This window comes from Lasiosphaeria miniovina, assembly GCF_030549165.1.
Source record: "Lasiosphaeria miniovina strain SMH2392-1A chromosome Unknown B0T26scaffold_1, whole genome shotgun sequence".
In the NCBI taxonomy this organism is placed as follows: Eukaryota; Fungi; Ascomycota; class Sordariomycetes; order Sordariales; family Lasiosphaeriaceae; genus Lasiosphaeria; species Lasiosphaeria miniovina.
Window position 1 is genome coordinate 1,092,849 of NW_026848220.1, and position 17,315 is coordinate 1,110,163.

The window sequence follows — 17,315 nt, forward strand, 5'->3', positions numbered from 1 at the left end:
CCTCGTTATTAAGAATTCCAATGGCTGCATTAGTACGGTAGCCCCCACACCTTCTGCAGGCCTTGAGTCGTTCAATAACCCCATTCTGGGCAAGAATTCGGAGGGCCGGCCTTTGTGGTTTACCCCTAAAAAGGCCAAGGATTTCTCGGCTCAGGGGGAGCGTTTTCTACGTGGTACTAAACGTACTGCCAGCGAACGGCTTTTTATGCGGAAAGCCTACAAAGAATTCGATAACATGGCCTTCCAATTGGCTACCATTCAACAACAATTGCAAGCGGCCCAGGAAGACCTCGAACGTGCGAGAGGCCGGAAGAGAAGGAGGGTGGAAATCAACCCCAATAAGGCCTTTGCTGGTATTGAGGAGATCCGCCGCGCACAAAGATTAGCTACTGGGGAAAATGTTATAGATTCTGAAATTTCAGAAAAAGAGGAATCTGACACTGCAAGCTGTATTAACGTAGCTATCTAATTGACGAAGCTGCGAGCAATTGAATTTTATGATGTGGTGGGGTGGCGATTTTAGTGCGTGGTCTAAAAGGGGGTTGGTCTAAAAGCTGGTCACCTGACTTACCAACTCATGTTTCGTAATATGCAGGCTACGCGGGGAGGGCGCGCAGTGCGTGCCATGGGGGGAGGGGGGAGGTGGGGAAGCAACTCGGTGTTTTCCGGATATTAAAAAGACGCGAGGATTCTCGAAATCCACTACGAGGTCCATAGTCGACCCTCCCAGTTATCAGTGCAGCCCGGTGCTCCCAGCCTGGCACAGACCCTGACATATTCTCACCCATTTCGGCCCACTAGCCGCCCGGAACCATGTCGAATTTCGCCCCCGCCGCCCTGGGCGGGCCCCTAGGAGACGATCTCGAAGTGGCCAGCAAGTCCCCTTCGATCGGCAAACGGGTCGTCTTTCAAGTCATCGACGCCCACTTCGACGGCAGCACAACGCCACAGGTGCTCAAAACGTTCCTGCGGGCGACGGCATCGCCAAGGGCATGGAAACGCTTCCGCCGCAGACGGACGGGACGGCGCGGATTCTGGACATGATCATCCATTCCAACTTCGTCATCACGGACCTCCGCGACACGGAGGGCCCCGAGACAACCCGGCCGGCTCCAAACTTTTTGATCGGTTTTCTGAGGCAGCGGCATACGCGGCCGTTTGAGGAGCGGCGCATCTTTAGGTGGCTCAACGATCCGCTGCTCGTGAACGACATCGGGAGCATCTCCCAGTGGTCGCAGAGCCTGGGCGGCGACAGTGTGAATTTCTATCGCCTGGTCAACCGCACGAGCCTGCCGCAGAATCCGCTGGACCATGATCTCCATCCGAGAGACTCGTACTTGACTTGTGTGCAGGATGCAGATGACCGGTTGATATGTGGGTCTTGTTTGACTACCCAGTACATGTTGCTGTGCCTATTGCTCACAACCCGCTAGTTATTATCGTGAACAATGTTTGGTCCGAGCAAAGATTCAGCGTCAACAAATCCAGCGACGACGACATCATCTTCCAGAATCCCCGGGGCATTCCGGCCATGCTAGCCGGGAAGCCCTCAAGTTCCCACTCGCCAAAAACCCCCATCTTCAAGTCCCGCTGGGCCTCTTCGAGCCTCGGCTCTCTGCCAAGAGCAGCGACGCGATCAAGGAAATCGAGGACGCCGAGGGCATCCTCCGGAGCGTCAAAAACCTGGTGGACTCGATTGAGTTCGTGGTCGAGGCTCTCAAGGCCAAAAACGCCGCCGCCACAGACAGACTACCTGACCAAGAAACACGCCATCCGCGAAGCCAAGGCGATCAAGATCCTCACCATCTTAGCCTCGTTGTACCTGCCGCTATCTCTCTCCGCCACGCTGCTGGGCATGCAAACACCGTTCCGCATGGTGGCCCACACCATCGTCCCGAGCGACCAGGCCAGCAACCTCTTGCTAATTCTCGACACCAACCTGCTGTTCGACTTCTTGGGCGTGTTCATCTGGCTCGCCACATCCACCATCTGCATCCTGTACGCGATCCAGCTGGGGCTGTGGCTCAAGTCCAACGGGCTGGGCAAGCTGTCGCGCGTGTTCAGCGGGCCGTTCTCCATCTTCTCGTACGGCAAGCGCTGGCGCTTCGGCGGGCGGGGCGGCCGGGTCTTCGAGCTTGTAAGCGGCGTGACCGCGTGGTGGGTCGGCCTCGGCTTCTGCTTCACGCTGCTGGTCATCTTCTTCGTCGGCATGCTGCGTACGGCGCAGGACGCCTGGGACACGGCGTGGAGTATCTTTACCGTCTATTTCGCCGTGAGCGGGGCGCTGTTTACGTCGTGTTTCGGGATTTACATATACTTGCACCACCGGAAGGTGAGGGGGCGACGAGGGTCTGTAGCCTTCCCCGTCTTCCTACATCGTAGCGCTTTCTGTTTGGCCTGAGCCAATTCAACTTTGAAGTCAATGAATTATATTAAGTTGAATTAGGCGGAAGTGTAAAGAGCGTGTACGACGGGTCTATTCCACCTCTAGGTTAAGACATTCTAGCCATTGTGACTGTGCCCTCACTGGTAGTTGTACTCTACTCAATTGAGATTTGGTTGGCCTCTACACGGATGAACAAGTAAGCAAATCGGGGAAAGGTTGATGACGGGCCACGAGAAGCAGAAATCCGGAGAGAAAGGTACTGAGCTCATAGAGTCCGGAGACTCCCTGGTCAACACGAGAATTCCAGGATGTTTTTTCAGACGAATACTCTGTCCAGTTGGTCATAAACTCCTGGAAACTGGTCTTTCGATACGGCTACAGGAAGTTCCGGCACGACTTTGTGAACTTAACTATTGAAGGTAGCGGCATCAAGCTTATGATTCAAGCCGCGATCACCTTTGACCCCCGATCACCCCTGGTTTTCATGGAGGTTATTGTGAGGCGTGGGTGTACCGGAGGCGCAGCGCCGCCGGCCAATCCCCATCAACTGGCGCAAACATGGATGCATAGAATGAGCCAACCCCGCTCCGCTCTAGATGTCCGTGACGACCTCAGACCTTCTCAGGTTCCTCGGCGCCCCCCGGTTATCACGGACAAACATGGTGCAAAGAAATACCCTTACAGCCGACCAACCCGGTCTCTATACATGACAGTAGCCATTCTCTGGATTTTCACCGCGAGAAGCACCCCGATCGGCCAGCACCATGACTTCCACGCAGCCAAGTGCTCTACTTTCTGTTCACACCCCTCTCGACTGCCATTTTCCTAATTTTTTTCACTAAGCCGCCTCGGCCGCCGCCTCAACCGCATAATACCTCAAACTTCTCTTTGCTAGCCTCAACAATCCAGGACGACGACCCCTTTCAGATCAGGCTCGCGACTCAACGGTTGAACGAGTGTAGCATCTCGCACGATCTCGCACGACAACTGTAGGACAGTCTATCAGCTTGGTCCTGGACCTGATGATAATGGCTACCTGCCCACGAGACTCATTGACGTGGGCAGCGCCGACGGCGAGTGCGGTTACCGCTGCGACCGGCTCCCGTCGCTGTCCCGGGTCCATCATGCCAGACCCAGGTTCGAAACCTGGTCTAAACGCCTCGAGAGCCCTCTCGCGACCCGCGGTTGGGCCTTCCAAGAGACGCAGCTCTCTCCCAGGTCATCCACTACCGCAGGGACGGTATATCCTGGGAGTGCCGAAAGCGTATCGCCGAGTGAGAAGCCCAGGCCATGGCACCGATCTGACTCCTCCTTGGGCCGTCAATTAGGCGCTTTCCGGGTCCTGGATGGCTACCCGTGGCCCTCAGGGGCAGGGACATTGACGGGGCGGCCACACGCCGATTTCGGAAACGGCGAAACTTGTATATCCGGCACGATTTTCGACCGGTGGCTCAAGATTTTGGAGACCTACTCGGGGCGAAAACTGTCGTTCCAAGAGGACAAACTGTCGTTCCAAGAGGACAAACTATCGTTCCAAGAGGACAAACTGCTCGCCTTGTCGGGCCTGGCTGCGGTCATTGCAACTCTCTCTCCGGCTGCCCGTTATCACGCCGGCCTTTGGACTGCAGACCTGGCTCACGGAATGTGCTGGAAATCTGCCGAGAAAGGCGGTGCTGCCCGGCCTCTCCGGCGACAAGGCATGCCATCTTGGTCATAGGCGAGCGTAGCGAGGCCGATCACGTATCCCTGGACGCATGACCGCGATTCGTAGAGCGGATATGGATATGAAACCCACTAGTGCTTCTCCGTCAATCTTGAAGAGACCGGCACCTTCCCAGTGAGGCTTGATCCATTTGGCAACGTCCGGGGAGGCCGCATCACAATAGCACGCGGACTGGTGCGCAGCATCGACTTTCCCAAGAGCTGTGACGATGTTGAACTCGAACTCTACTACATGTTGAACTCGAACTCTACTACATGTTGAACTCGAACTCTACTGCAATGTTGCAACCCAACCATCTAGCTCACAGGGAAGTATTTGTCTTTCTCTCTTGACATTCATGCCTGGCGGAGAGACAGAAGACGAGGTCGGCATTATACTAGCTTATAAAAGCGATCGAGATAAACTGGTCTACTAGAGAGCGGGATATTATTGTCTCCCACTGCCCAGACCGTGGTATAAAGATCTTGTCCACCATTATATTGCAGATAGAATCACAATAGTTCGACTCGGTAGTCAGGGGTTCAGGGGCCGGGCAACGCGAGGTTAATTCATGCCCTTACCTAATATAATCTAGTGTACCTTCTCCTTTTTCTTGGCCTACCGGCCTCAGTATATAAGGTAGGCAGCCCGCTCTCCCTTTTATTAGAGGAAGGCATCGCTCCTTACTGTCACGGCGCGCAATGGCCGTAGCAGTACTATGTAGCTTACTACAGGTTGCAAGTTGTCAACTTGCAATTCTGGCATCCTTTTGGGGGTTCTAGCGCAGTGGTAGTGAGTGCTGCAGGCTGGCGCCGTCACAATTGCAAGTTAAACGGCTGTGGGTTCGAGCCCTACAGTTGCAAAAATGAGTCCCACCTCTTTAAATGCTCGGCACGACCGATCCTTGAAAGGAATATCGGGAAAACAGTGGGGGTTTAAATGTGGGTAGTTTTGGGGATCCCTATAGTACGATTGAACCCGGATCTAGAGCTCGCGAGTATGCTCGCTCAACCTCCCGAGAGCGGGGCGAAAGGTTGAGGCTCGGGACGAACCTCTAGCGAACCCGGGGGATGTCACGGCGCGCAATGGCCGTAGCAGTACTATATAGCTTACTACAGGTTGCAAGTTGTCAACTTGCAATTCTGGCATCCTTTTGGGGGTTCTAGCGCAGTGGTAGTGAGTGCTGCAGGCTGGCGCCGTCACACTTACCTTCTTTCTCCAGCCTTTCTTAAGAAACTACATCCTTTTACCATGACTTGAGATCCCCCGACTAGTGCACGCAGTAGTGCCTCTTTATCGTATTTAACTACCCTGCTATGGATTCTTGTACCTGTACCCCGTACGGCTCGCCCGCTTTAGTGTCGTATTGGGGTGCCTTTTCACCACTTCAGCTGTGTGAACCCAGGGGCTCGTGCGGCCGGAGGCGCTTCTACAATCCCACGCGATATGCGTTTGGCAGGTGTGAGAGTTGTATAGGTACGTCGAGAGCCGTACCAGACAGTCGGGCCACCGACACCAATAACCTGCCAACGCAGATTTAGCCACCCCTAATGGTGGTTCCGCACCGTAGTGGAAGATTTAGGCTAGTCTCGGCTGCACTCCCGTACAACTCTATCATCCCCATTCCTCAGTGCTTCATATCACGATCTGGAATTGCCAGTGACTTGGTTTCGGCAGGGGCGAGGTCATAGACATGGGCTTGCCTCGGGGCTGGCACATCACGGTGTCGACAATGCAGCACAGTCCACTAGGCGCCGGCTATAACTTTTGACTAAATCCTGGATTCATACGTTAAATAGTCAAAGACTTTGCCCTGAGACCAACTGAGAAGCACGTTGCGTGGATTTTCGTAACTTGACGGCTAGGTCGACGGTTTCTACGTCGTTGCCCGGGCAACTAGGCTGGCGTGGAGTAAGCGCATCCCGGTGAGCTTGTAACGCGGGGTTTTACCGGTCTGAACCACGGCCCCGGTACAGGGTTTGAAAGGTTATACTAGTGCACCCGATAACTCTCAAACCACCAAGTGACGTTTTAGTGAGAACCTACTAGAAAGGCGACTCCAAGCCCCCTATATGTTTGGGTTATATCTCCTGTTAAAACCCCCTGCCAAATCACCGCACTAAGCTTTCAAATCCTTGTGGAGGTGTATTTTAGGCTTATATCCCTCGCTAAAACCCCTTGCAAAATCCATCGTACTAACCTTTCAAACCCCGGGGCGGTGTACCATCGCAGCTGCTACCAGCTGCCTTGGGCCCGCGGGAGGGTATGACGTAGGTACGGAGGTACGGAAAAAAGAAAAGATTGCTCTCCCCGGTGCACCCCCACCCCCACCCCCACCTCCAGGACAAGGCTCAGCTGGCTGTGTTTTGCACTCGGTGAAGCGTTATACGCCAGCGCGGTGAAGAAGCCAAACTTCTGCGGTGTAAGAAATGGAAAGGAAAAGGGCTTTGACGTTTAGCTTTTCTATAGGCTTACGCGAATATTGAGTCAGCCAAATCCGACCCTGATGCTGCTGGATACCGTACCGTAGAAGCTTTGGCAGGTAGAGATTCTCACAGGGCGACTCTTTGTGCCCTCACCTCCATCGTGGAGAAGGGCTCATTCTAACCATGCTACATACCTAACAACATGGTTCCAGAGTCTCCTTTCACGGATGACTCTAGTGAAGTTTGTTTGTTGTATTCGCCCTCATCGATGGGCAGCGGACGTAAGCTGCCTCAGCAACGAAAGTCCCTACCTGGGGACTTCCGGCCGAAGCGGCCAGGATAAGGATTCGCCACTGCCATTGTGCTGTTCTCAAAAGGAGTGGCACGTGCCGTTAAGAAAGGATGTTGGGATGAAGAAGAGGGAGGAAGATTTGTAGCTCTAGCTAGGATGGCACTGAAATTCCAACCTGCACACTGCCGCACCAAATTTTATCGCAGGTACCTTACCTTACTCAAATTCCATCGCGGGCACTTCACCTTTCTCATTCTAGTCAACCATTCTATCAACCATTCTAGTCAAGCATTCTAGTCAACCACGTCACTATCAAGTACATCACTATCAAGCACATCACAACCGCAAAGATGGAGAACGTCAACCAGACTACCATAAGCAATGGCACGCTTCCGAAGCCCGTTTTCCACTTCACCGTCTTTGAGGACTTCTTTCACCATATACCCTCGATCGAGAAGCAAAATAAACCCCGTCACAATGTCGCAGTAGATGTCTTGGCTAGCGGCCGCAAGTGGCTGATCCAGTCTCGCGATGCCGCCGCCGACTTGGGCCCCTCGGATGACCTAGACGAAGCATTCCTGGTCGGGATCCTGGAGAAGGCGGTCGAGAAGCGTAGCGGGGTATACCTTCTCGGCGACCTTGCCCTCCTCGCCCTCAAGGGCCCGGTTCCCAAAGACGTCACCGACACCGAGGCGAAGCATCTCCGCTACTACAAGTGGGTGGCGGAGGGCCGCAAGGACGAGGACTCCCCCTTCGCATCGTCAGCCTCCTCCTCCTCCTCCTCCTTTGCAAAATCGGCCCCGACCTCGCACGATGTGCTCCCGGAAGACCCCAAGGCCTCGACCTGTGGAAACTGCGGCACCAGCGGCGCGACCCAAAACTGCGCCGGATGTTACGATGTCTTCGGCGCCGGCAATATCTCAGCCGGCCAGGCTTACTGCAACCAGGAGTGCCAGAAGGCGCACTGGGACCAGCACAAGTCCGAGTGCCGGGAATTGAAGCGCCTCCAAATCTCCATGGCACAATTCCAGGAAATCTTCGAGCACCTCGTCGCATCGGCATATCGCGTCGCGCTGGCCGAGATATCCGAAGAGAACGGCCTCATCCGTGCCAAGGGTCGACGAGGCGCAGATGAGCGTGCTGCATACCTAGGAAAGCACATCGCCAAGAAGTTTCGATATAACTTAGCTCCTTCTCGGGATGCTGGTAAAGCCGTCCTCATGCATGGCCGCGGCGCCGAGTTTGTGGACCAGTGCAAACCGCTAGTCGACTTCTTTCTGAAAGGTAATTCTATAACTTCACACATATGCCCTCAGTGGACAACAGCTAGATCGCTATACTGACCTTTGGCGCTCCACATCTAGACTTGCCGCACAAGTCGGTCGAGCAGGTTACGTTCTACGTGAAGAACTGCCACCGCTCGGTGTGGCTGGAGGACGACGGCTCCCACACCTTCTCGCCGTTCACGCCCCACCAAGTCCTCCGCATCACGCTAGCGTGCGGCCGCGCGGTGGTCGTGGATGCGTCGGGCGCGCAGTTCGGGTGGCGCGAGGTGCTGAGCCCGTGGGAAACATACAAACGGCACCGCGTCCACGCCGTTATCGGCGAGGCGTCCCACCAAGTCGCGGCGGCCATGACGGCGAGTCGGGGCAACCCAACGGGCGACTTCGCCCACGATGCGAGCGCCATCAAGGCGCTAATGGCCGAGAAGCTGGCGGCGTACCTGCTGCCCATGGTCGCGGGGGCCGACACGTTCGACCTCCAGGATTTGAGTCCCAAGGGTCGGGCGGCGCGGTTTGAGCTCGTCACCAGCGCCAAGGCCTTCATCGACAAGCTGGCGCGCGTGCTGGAGAAGTCGCAGGCGTTCAAGCTGTACTTCGCGCACGACTTCCGCATCCAGGCCACGTCGGGCAACCCGTTCGAGTACGACGGGCTGAAGGATACCTGGTTCACCCCCGCCGAGTACAGCAAGTACAAGCGCAGGCCCAAGAAGATGAAGGCCGAGTGGGTGGTGCGGCTAGAGATTATGGAGGAGAGCCTGGCCAGGTGGGCTGGGCGGGGGAGGGACCTGAACCGTCTCCCAGAGTGGCAGAAGTACCTGCACCTATTGAGGACTCGGCTCCTCGCCTAGTTTTCATGCAGGACTAGAATAGCGTGGAGCTGTAATCAGTGAGTAGATAGGGCATAGGCAGAACCAGGTATACCGGTAGGCTGTCTCCGGCTGGTCGCTGGGCCTTGGGGCCGGATATAGGAGCTTGTTCTCAAATCTATCCTTAGGTTAAGCCCATTACTCATTACTCTACGCGCTACGAATATAGGCCTTTAAACCATTGTAGTGGTCAGCGTCAAGTGGTGTGACTCCGCATCATGCACTCTCAGAAGAACTACGGAAATCGTGGTATTATCTTTGCAGCTAAAATTGCCGTGTATATTATTCATTCGACAGCTTACACGCCTTGTATTTTTCATGAGCGAGTCTCCTCCGACTGTTAAAGCGTCGTCAGCTACCGTACGTACAATACGTACGTTACAGCCCACCGCGTGGTAAAATGCCACATTTAAGAAGTTGTCAACTGCTCTATCAGCCCCCCTTCCTACCTGCCGCATCAACCGCCCAGTCAACGGCGCTGACGATGTTTTTAGTAGTTGTAGAAGGCCAGTTATAGTGGAAGGATTATGGTAAAAAGCGGTAAATACTATACGTGGCAGAATCTTAGATGTACATGGGGACGTTTTAACGGTCGTAGGAGACTCGATCTTTTTCATTCATCTCTACTCTCGACTCTAGCTGCAGAGACTCGGGTTTTAAAAAAAGGGGCTACCCCTCACAATAACCAAGATCCAAACTCTGAGAGTGCTAGTACGTTTGTCAGGTGCTATCCCACCCCTACAGATCCCGTCAAGCCTTCGCCAGTTCCTTATAATAGGCCTACAGATTTTGCAGCTGTGGATCATCGTCGCAGCAAGTCCCTAGTCACCTAATATTCGTAAGGTACCTCGTTTACTTGAGCTAGGTAGGTGCCTCTAAGCACCAAGCTACTTAGGTTAGCATTTACCCGCCTGGATCTTATCTCTGCTTCGCTCCTTCCCTTTCCAAAGATTCTAGTAACCACTGACACCGACCCACATTAAAATTTCTCCGTCGCCTTCCTTCTGCCCCGCTGCATCCTCTCTGCCTCTCTCTTCCATCTTTCAAAACTTCCCTACTACTTCATAATTTTGAGAAAGATACACGGCACGAAATCCTAGTGGGTATCGGCAATCCTAATGGTATCGGCAGCCATAGAGAACATCTTCGTCGCCCACGGGGATACTGCCACCTCCATTTCCGCCCCTCCTTCGACCGAAGACTTCGTGGAGGACTTCTTTCAGCATCTTCCATCCGTTTCAGACCAGCACCAGTTCCCGCACCAGATCCCGCTTCTCATGGCTCGCGCCTATCCTGGGATGGCCAAATTTCTGCTAGATGCGAAATGGAAGCAGTCAAATGATCCGGACAAAGAATTCCTGGTCAGGATTGTTAAGGAGGGATTGCAGAATGCCAATTCACAATACATTCTCCAGAACCTTGCAGCTCTCGGCCTCAACAGCTCGGTAGCTGCGGACGACAAAAGCATCAAGGCCAGCCACCTTCGATACTACAAATGGGTGGCCCAGGGCCGCAGGGATGAGGACTCGCCGTTTGAACAATCTATCTCGATTCCTCACGATACCCTCCCGAACGACCCCAATGATTCAATCTGCGGGAATTGCGGCGATAGCGGCGCAGCCAAGAAGTGCTTGGGATGTTTTATCACCTTCGGCAACCACATTTCATTCGGCACAGTTTACTGCAACCAGTGGTGCCAAAAGGCCCACTGGAAGCAGCACAGGTCCGATTGTCGAGCGCTGAAGCACCTTCACACCTCGATGTCTATTTCCAGCCCATTTTCGAGCATTATCTTGGGTCAACATACGACACCACAATTGAGAAAATATCAGAAGACAACGGCGTAATTCATGCAAAGGCTCAGGATGGCTGGGACAAGAGAGCCGCTTACCAAGGGAAGCACATTGTCACCAAGTTCCGACACGACTTGGCTCCTTCCAAGGATGCTGGCACAGCCGTCCTCATGAATGGAAACTGTTGCCAGTTTGTGGACTTTGGCAAATCTTTAACCGGCTTCTTTCTCAAACGTAAGTCTCCCTATTGACTTGATGGATATCTCCAATCCATCTTCCTGGCTTATTATACTGACTTAGCCGTGCTTCGTATTCAGGATTTCCTTACAAGTCTATCGAGAAAATCTCGTTCTTTGTGAAAAACTGCCACCGCTCGGTATTGCTAGAAGCCGACGGTTCCTCAAGCTTTTCAACCTTTCCAGCTCACCAAGTGTTGCGAGTTACTTTGGCTAGCGGTCGCAAGGTTGTTTTGGATCCCTCGGGAGCTCAGTTCGGATGGCGGGAGTTCATGGCTCCCTGGGAAACATACAACCAACATCGCGTCTACGCCATGTTCAGCGAATCTCCCCACTTAATCGAAACTCCCCCGAGCACGATGTTGGACTATGGATTGCCAGCTAACGCCTACGGCAACGATACTCTTGCATTTATGACCTAACTAGCGGAGAAGGTGGTGGCACACCTGCACATCATCGCCGAGGCCAGCCTCCTAGATCCCAAGAGTACAGGCCCAGCGGCTGAAGCGTTGCGAACCAGCTTTGTCTTCTAGGCTAAGGCTTTCATCGACCGCCTTGCAAAACAACTTGAAGACTCGCCTGCGTTCAAGCTCTACTTTACCCCCAGTTTCGACATTCAAACCACTACAGGCCACCCGGGCGAGTACGCTACGTTCAAGAAGGTTTGGTTCACTGCACGCGAGTACAACAAGTACAAAAACCGCCCGCAGTTGCTGAAGGCCATGTGGAAGGCGCGATTAAAGGCAGTCGGAGGCATGGGCAAAGCCAATTAAGATACCTAGGGTTCTCAAGGATACTTAGGGTTCTCAAGGATATCTAGGGCTCTAGTAAATGTACGGAGTACCTCGGTCGTAGGCATTTCTCCAACATCACCTCCGTAGTCAGGATGGATAGGTCCTTAGGGTGGAGGAGACGGTTAACTGGTCTCTCGGACTCGAGGGCATAAATGAGATTTCTCTCTGAAAACCATGCGTTGCACCAACTGGTGATTTTGAACCCCATACGGATCGTTGTAGGCCATTGTAATGGTCAGCGTCAAGTGGTATGACGTCTCAGACCACTTCCCATCCTATTCACGTGACCTATTATGCAGGTCAGGCGCTAGCAAAGCCGGGCTGCGAAAGGCTGAGCACCGCTTGCACTAATGGATTACAGGGGTGATTCAGGATGATTCATAGTGAGTTGGGGCTGCCTTCCCTTTTCAGCGAGCCCGCACCACAGAGTTAGGGTTATTGTCGGGCTTTTTAAAGCAATCAATAGCCTCTCCAAAAGAACGGGCTAAAACATCAACCGCCTTCACGCCTTTACCGCAAGCGGAGAGAGCCGCTTCACAGACGACACTTGCGACCCTTCTAATTCGAATACCAAACAACACAGAAGTCGTCAATCCTCACACTAGTCATCATGGACGCTGCGTCTCCCTTCAAGCTGTCGTCGAAGCAGTGCAGTGCTTGCAATGTAACCTTTGAAAGCGACGATGTCCGACGGGCTCACTCCAAGACCCAGTGGCAGTGAGTTACCTGGCGCAAAAGCGGTGCAAGTCGTGAATCTCACCGCTGACATGTGAGCAGCGTCGAGAACCTGCGGCGCCGCGTTACCGGCTTCCCGCCCCTCGAAGCATCAGCCTTCAGCGCCCCCACCGCAGCGGGGTCGCAGACCGGCGCCCCTGATTCCAAACAAGACGTCTCGTCGGACGAGTCCGACGATGCGCCTACACAAGAAGAAGCGCCCAGCTTCGTGGCAGAGAACTGCCTTTTCTGCAACCGCGCCTCGGACTCGTTCGACGACAGCATCCTCCACATGCAAAAGTCGCACGGCCTCTTCATCAACGACCTCGACCACCTCGTCGTCGATCCGGAGACACTCTTCTGCTATCTCCACCAGGTCGTCTTCGATTACCACGAGTGCCTCTACTGCCACTCGCAGCGGAGGACCGCTGAAGCCGCCCAGCAGCACATGGTCGGAAAGGGCCACTGCAAGATCGACATACAGCACCCAGACTCGGAATACCGCGATTTCTTCGACTTCGACACGGGGAACAGCAGCGACGAAGGAACGAGCGCCGAGCCGGGGTCTTCTTCTACCGCAAAAGTCATCTCCCCAATCCCCAGCCGCGACTCTGTACGGCTCCCCTCTGGGAAAACCGTCACCAGCCGCACAGCAGCACAAGCCTCTCAAGAGAGCCACGCGCGCCACTTCCCACGCAGTCCTGTTCCGTCCTCCGCAAATCCCCTCCCCGTACCATCCCCGGAAACCGCAGACCCCACACCCCTAGACGCACCGTCGTCATCGTCTTCAGCACAGATCATGCTGCGCAGCGAGAAGCGCGAGGCGGCGCTGAGCGACCAGCTCGCGCACCTCAGCGTCGGCGACCGGCAGAGCCTGGCGCACCTCGCACCGTCAGAGCAGCGCGCACTGCTCGCCGCCCAGAAGAAGCAGGTCGACAAGGCGCAGCGCGCCGAGCTGCGCCGCCGCAGCCGCGTCGAGCTGCTCGGCAACAGGACGCTGATGGAGCATTTCATTAGTGAGACGCCCGCGCGCAGGCTCAAGTATAGTTGGTGCTGAGCTTTTGAGAGGCAGGGGCTGGTTGGCTGGGTTGGTTGGTTGGTTGGTTTAGATGGCAACTGCTCCGGTTTGAGAGACATGTTCCGAATATTTTGGAAGGTAGAGAATGCAACTTCTCCTGAACACTAGTGATTCAGGGAATCATTTCCCAAGAAATACCCCATACTTACGCCTAGCCAATAATTAGCCAGCCAGCCAGCCTTTTTTCCTCACCACCAGAGGCGGTGTTATCATGCCTAGAACCAGTGATCATATTTCCGAGTCTCCTTCTGCTCCTCTAAAACACACCACCTGACTAGTCAGGAAGGGGTAGCTAAACGACCTCTTCTTTCTTGCCCCCAGCGGCCCTCCGGGGGCGCCCCCGGAGGGCCGCCGGAGGCAAACGGAAGAGGGACGAAGGGCCGTTCAGTTCCCTTCCAGACTTGCCAGGTAACGGATTTTCAAAATTGCCCGTTCAGCATCCCAAAGTTTCAACTATATGTAAACATCCCGGGGGGTGACATGATCTGAACTACAGCCATGAAAAGAGACTGCCTATATTTCCCTGTCGTCGAAAGTCCTCCAAACCTGACCAACCATGTTCCCGTGCACTCACTGAGTCCCCCTTGCCCAAGCAGTGCCATTGATTCTGCCTCTGTTAGAAGAGCGGCAGGGGTGAAACTGATCCGGTATCGGTTTACGAGGCGGACGAAAAGGCCCGAAACGTATGGACCTAAACAGAGGCGAGCTGGTTGCCTCAACCCGTCCCCACTTTCCATTCTAACCAGACCGCGTCACTACATATCTCTACCACCACCACCATCACCATCACCACCATCACCACCATCACCACCATCACCACCACCACCATCTTCACGGCATACAGAAGGAATCACCGCCAACTCGGAACGACAGCACTTGCGAATACCATACCAGTACCCCATACCAGTACCGGCATCCAACCCGACAATGGCAACCTCCACCGCACCACCAACACCACCAACAGACCTCCCAACCACCATCCCCCCAACCACAACCCACACGCACACGGTGATCTTCTTCCACGGCCGCGGCGGCACAGCATCCAGTCTCGCATCCCAACTGCACCACTAGCTCTCCTCGGAAGGCCACTCCCCGTTCACCGCGTTCCCCTCCTTCCGCTGGGTCTTCTCACAGGCCCCCACCCAGCGCTGCAGCAGTCTCCCCGCGACTTGGCCGCAGTGCTTCAACGTGCACGACACCTCCGACTCGGGCGCGCGCGAAGTTACGGTATTAAATGGGAGATGGGGCCGCGTGCTGCTGGCGGGGATTAGCATAGGCGCCGCGACGAGCGTGCACGCCGTGCTCAACCTGCCAGACATCCCATCCCAAGCCGGGGGGAGACTGGACGCCCTGCTGTTGTTCTGCGGGCGGTGTCCGTTTGACGGGCGGCCGCTGGGCGAGATGCGCGCCGTGCTCGGACTTGAAACAACAGGATGGGGAGATCTGTCGGCAGTGCTAAATGGTACGCCGGTGCTGCTCGAGCACTGCGCCGACGACCGAACCGTGCCCGTGGCCAACGGGCGGTGCATGCGCGACACGCTTCGTGCGTTTGGTGGGAAGGTCGAGCGGTGCGAGTATCCCGAGGGCGGGCACTGGTTCTGTTCGCCGCAGGGCATGGACGATTTCGTCGCGTTCGTCTGCGGGAATGTGCTTGGTGTGGACCTGCCAGAGGTCGCGGTTGACGCTGACGCCATGGATATGTCATGACGGTGTGGGTGTGGGTGGTTGTGATCGAGTGGTTTAGATGTGGGAAAGCAGTGTCATGCTCTCGAGGGATAGTTATGGTAACCGGAGGGTTAAACGGTAGAGCAAGTGGTTTATCAAACGGCGAGGTAGCAATAGACATCGTACGCTATAAATCACCAAAGAGACAAGATGGCAAGACGCGCTTAGTTAGTAGTATTATATACAGTATATTTGTAGAATTCAAACAAGAGGTTTTTCAGGTTTTACAGGTTCTACGTCTACCACCGGCAGCTCCACATCCGTCACCGGCAGATCCGGATTCAGCACCTTCACCACAAGGTCGCCGCCCCAAGGCGCCAACATCTTCTGGTACGTGAAGGTAGTGTCATAATCAACCGCCTGGACCTCCTCGATGCGGCGGGCGCTCTCGTCGACGACCTTGGCGAGCCACTCGGCGTCCACACGCCCACCATACAGCTCGTGCAGGGCGGGCAGAAGCGCAACATCACCGAGGCAGTACTCGACGACATCGGGGGCGATGGGGCGCACATCAAACCGGTTCTCGTCCATGAGGCGCTTGCCCTCCGTCTTTGTGCGGTGCCAGCGGTCGAGGTCGGCCGGCGTGAGCGCGAGGTCGCGCTTGATGCTCTTGCTAAGGCCGCGGATGAGCTTCCTGTTGCCGGCGCGCCCGGCGTTCTCGAGCAGCTGCAGGTCGGTGATGCCGCGCAGGCCGACGCCGTAGAGGGCCCACAGCGCGTCGGCGTCGCTGCGCACGTCCCACAGGTACTTTGAGATGGCGGGGTCCTCGAGGATGGACTTGAGGGTGGTGCGGCCGTCGCGCGCCGGCGTGGTGAAGGCGGCCTTGCCGAGCGTGAGCACGTCGATGAGCCGCGTGGTGCGCTGCGGGTACACGAGGCTTGTGATGAGCGAGACGGTGCCGTTGCGGGAGAGCGCGGTGCCTTCGAGGTCGAGGTAGAGTATGGACGAGGGCGCGATTGACGAGAGAAAGGAGCCGAGTGCCTCTTCGGAAGCGATGACGGTCTCGGAGGCGGCAGATACTGCTGCTAATGATGCTGCTAATGATTCTGATGCTGATGGCAATGGCGATAGTGCTGATGGCGATGGCGATGCTGCTGATGGCGATGGCGATGGCGATGGCGATGGCGATGACGATGCTGCCGATGAGGTGGCAATATTCCGCGGCTGCAACGTCGGTAGAGCGATTTGTTTCCTAAAGAGTCGTAATATAGATAGGCATGACGACTGAAAGGTCTGTGGGCGTAACATTGCGGATCCGGACGTCGCTACCAACGATAGCTTTGAATTGGAAACGGTGAGGCTGCAATGTGCACGCAACGTGAATCCAAGTGGGGGCGGAGCGACGTCGTGCCGCAAACTCTTTCCGAGATCTAAAACAAGACTTGCTGCCTCAGGCATGAGGATTAATTACTCATCACACCAGCCTCTAAGAGTTCCACTGTTAAATACAGTGTACGTACATCCCCTGACAACACATACCTAGCAATTCACTCGCAGCAAAAGATAACGTAAACTTCACATTTACAAGCAAGCGAATAACGCTATCGTTGTTGGTGCTATCAACACTACGTCAACTAGGCCAAAAGCGGAACACCCTAGAAGCGGAACATGTGTTGGATTCAGCACTTCAACTTTTTTTTCATTGATCTCCCTCCTTCTTCTTTTTGGTCCTGCCAGAGGGCCTCTATTATAGTTGTAAATGGTGGCAATGGTGGTGGCAAAAGTAGCCACACCAGCTGAACTGGCCACTTCATTTCAGCTCCCCTGAGCCTCTTTTCACCTCGGATGACCACACCAGAGCTCAGCTGGGATGAGCTCTATTCCACATGCAACCCTTGTCCATCTGACAATAGCCAATCCAACAACATGCCGGTGGCGTTTTTTTCGCCCGTATAAGCCAGGGACAGTCAACATTCGAATTACTACCGTTCAATGAAGCTATTCGCAAACAATACAGGACTGCGTCTCGTCGACAGGGCCTTCATCAGAGCTCTCTTCAAGGCCTTCCTGAGTAGCCCCG

At 54.9% G+C, this 17,315-nt stretch overlaps 6 protein-coding genes across 6 annotated transcripts; 5 read left to right on the forward strand and 1 right to left on the reverse strand.

Annotated features, from left to right (window-relative positions):
• Window positions 1-637: 637 nt before the first annotated feature.
• Window positions 638-2,824, forward strand: B0T26DRAFT_683196 (uncharacterized protein). The gene is made up of 2 exons (XM_060440791.1): window positions 638-1,374; window positions 1,434-2,824. Exons 1-2 carry the CDS (start codon window positions 993-995, stop codon window positions 2,399-2,401), a joined length of 1,350 nt encoding a protein of 449 aa, XP_060302110.1. The 5' UTR covers window positions 638-992; the 3' UTR covers window positions 2,402-2,824.
• A 4,332-nt stretch (window positions 2,825-7,156) lies between these two features.
• On the forward strand, window positions 7,157-8,937 carry B0T26DRAFT_669656 (uncharacterized protein; the record flags this gene model as incomplete). The annotated part of the gene is made up of 2 exons (XM_060439086.1): window positions 7,157-8,090; window positions 8,171-8,937. The coding sequence occupies 2 exons, from the start codon at window positions 7,157-7,159 to the stop codon at window positions 8,935-8,937; spliced, it is 1,701 nt and encodes a 566-aa protein (XP_060302111.1).
• A 1,092-nt stretch (window positions 8,938-10,029) lies between these two features.
• Window positions 10,030-11,998, forward strand: B0T26DRAFT_866542 (uncharacterized protein). The gene is made up of 4 exons (XM_060447824.1): window positions 10,030-10,593; window positions 10,647-10,982; window positions 11,411-11,470; window positions 11,558-11,998. Exons 1-4 carry the CDS (start codon window positions 10,074-10,076, stop codon window positions 11,755-11,757), a joined length of 1,116 nt encoding a protein of 371 aa, XP_060302112.1. The 5' UTR covers window positions 10,030-10,073; the 3' UTR covers window positions 11,758-11,998.
• A 197-nt stretch (window positions 11,999-12,195) lies between these two features.
• B0T26DRAFT_683199 (C2H2 type zinc-finger-domain-containing protein) lies at window positions 12,196-13,598 on the forward strand. The gene is made up of 2 exons (XM_060440792.1): window positions 12,196-12,495; window positions 12,556-13,598. Exons 1-2 carry the CDS (start codon window positions 12,389-12,391, stop codon window positions 13,547-13,549), a joined length of 1,101 nt encoding a protein of 366 aa, XP_060302113.1. The 5' UTR covers window positions 12,196-12,388; the 3' UTR covers window positions 13,550-13,598.
• Window positions 13,599-14,497: 899 nt separating this feature from the next.
• On the forward strand, window positions 14,498-15,277 carry B0T26DRAFT_736198 (Alpha/Beta hydrolase protein; the record flags this gene model as incomplete). The annotated part of the gene is made up of 2 exons (XM_060443301.1): window positions 14,498-14,615; window positions 14,655-15,277. The coding sequence occupies 2 exons, from the start codon at window positions 14,498-14,500 to the stop codon at window positions 15,275-15,277; spliced, it is 741 nt and encodes a 246-aa protein (XP_060302114.1).
• Window positions 15,278-15,440: 163 nt separating this feature from the next.
• Window positions 15,441-16,653, reverse strand: B0T26DRAFT_683202 (uncharacterized protein). The gene has a single exon (XM_060440793.1). The coding sequence runs from the start codon at window positions 16,541-16,543 to the stop codon at window positions 15,497-15,499; it is 1,047 nt and encodes a 348-aa protein (XP_060302115.1). The 5' UTR covers window positions 16,544-16,653; the 3' UTR covers window positions 15,441-15,496.
• Window positions 16,654-17,315: the final 662 nt, after the last annotated feature.

Bases quoted from the DNA above. Each gene is read 5' to 3' on its own strand.
- B0T26DRAFT_683202 (XM_060440793.1), bottom strand. From the start codon at position 16,543: ATGTTACGCCCACAGACCTTTCAGTCGTCATGCCTATCTATATTACGA.
- B0T26DRAFT_866542 (XM_060447824.1), top strand. From the start codon at position 10,074: ATGGTATCGGCAGCCATAGAGAACATCTTCGTCGCCCACGGGGATACT. The intron at 10,983-11,410 runs GTAAGTCTCCCT...TGACCTAACTAG, and splicing joins AACCGGCTTCTTTCTCAAAC to CGGAGAAGGTGGTGGCACAC. The intron at 11,471-11,557 runs GTACAGGCCCAG...AACAACTTGAAG, and splicing joins CAGCCTCCTAGATCCCAAGA to ACTCGCCTGCGTTCAAGCTC.
- B0T26DRAFT_683199 (XM_060440792.1), top strand. From the start codon at position 12,389: ATGGACGCTGCGTCTCCCTTCAAGCTGTCGTCGAAGCAGTGCAGTGCT. The intron at 12,496-12,555 runs GTGAGTTACCTG...ACATGTGAGCAG, and splicing joins CACTCCAAGACCCAGTGGCA to CGTCGAGAACCTGCGGCGCC.
- B0T26DRAFT_683196 (XM_060440791.1), top strand. From the start codon at position 993: ATGGAAACGCTTCCGCCGCAGACGGACGGGACGGCGCGGATTCTGGAC. The intron at 1,375-1,433 runs GTGGGTCTTGTT...ACAACCCGCTAG, and splicing joins TGCAGATGACCGGTTGATAT to TTATTATCGTGAACAATGTT.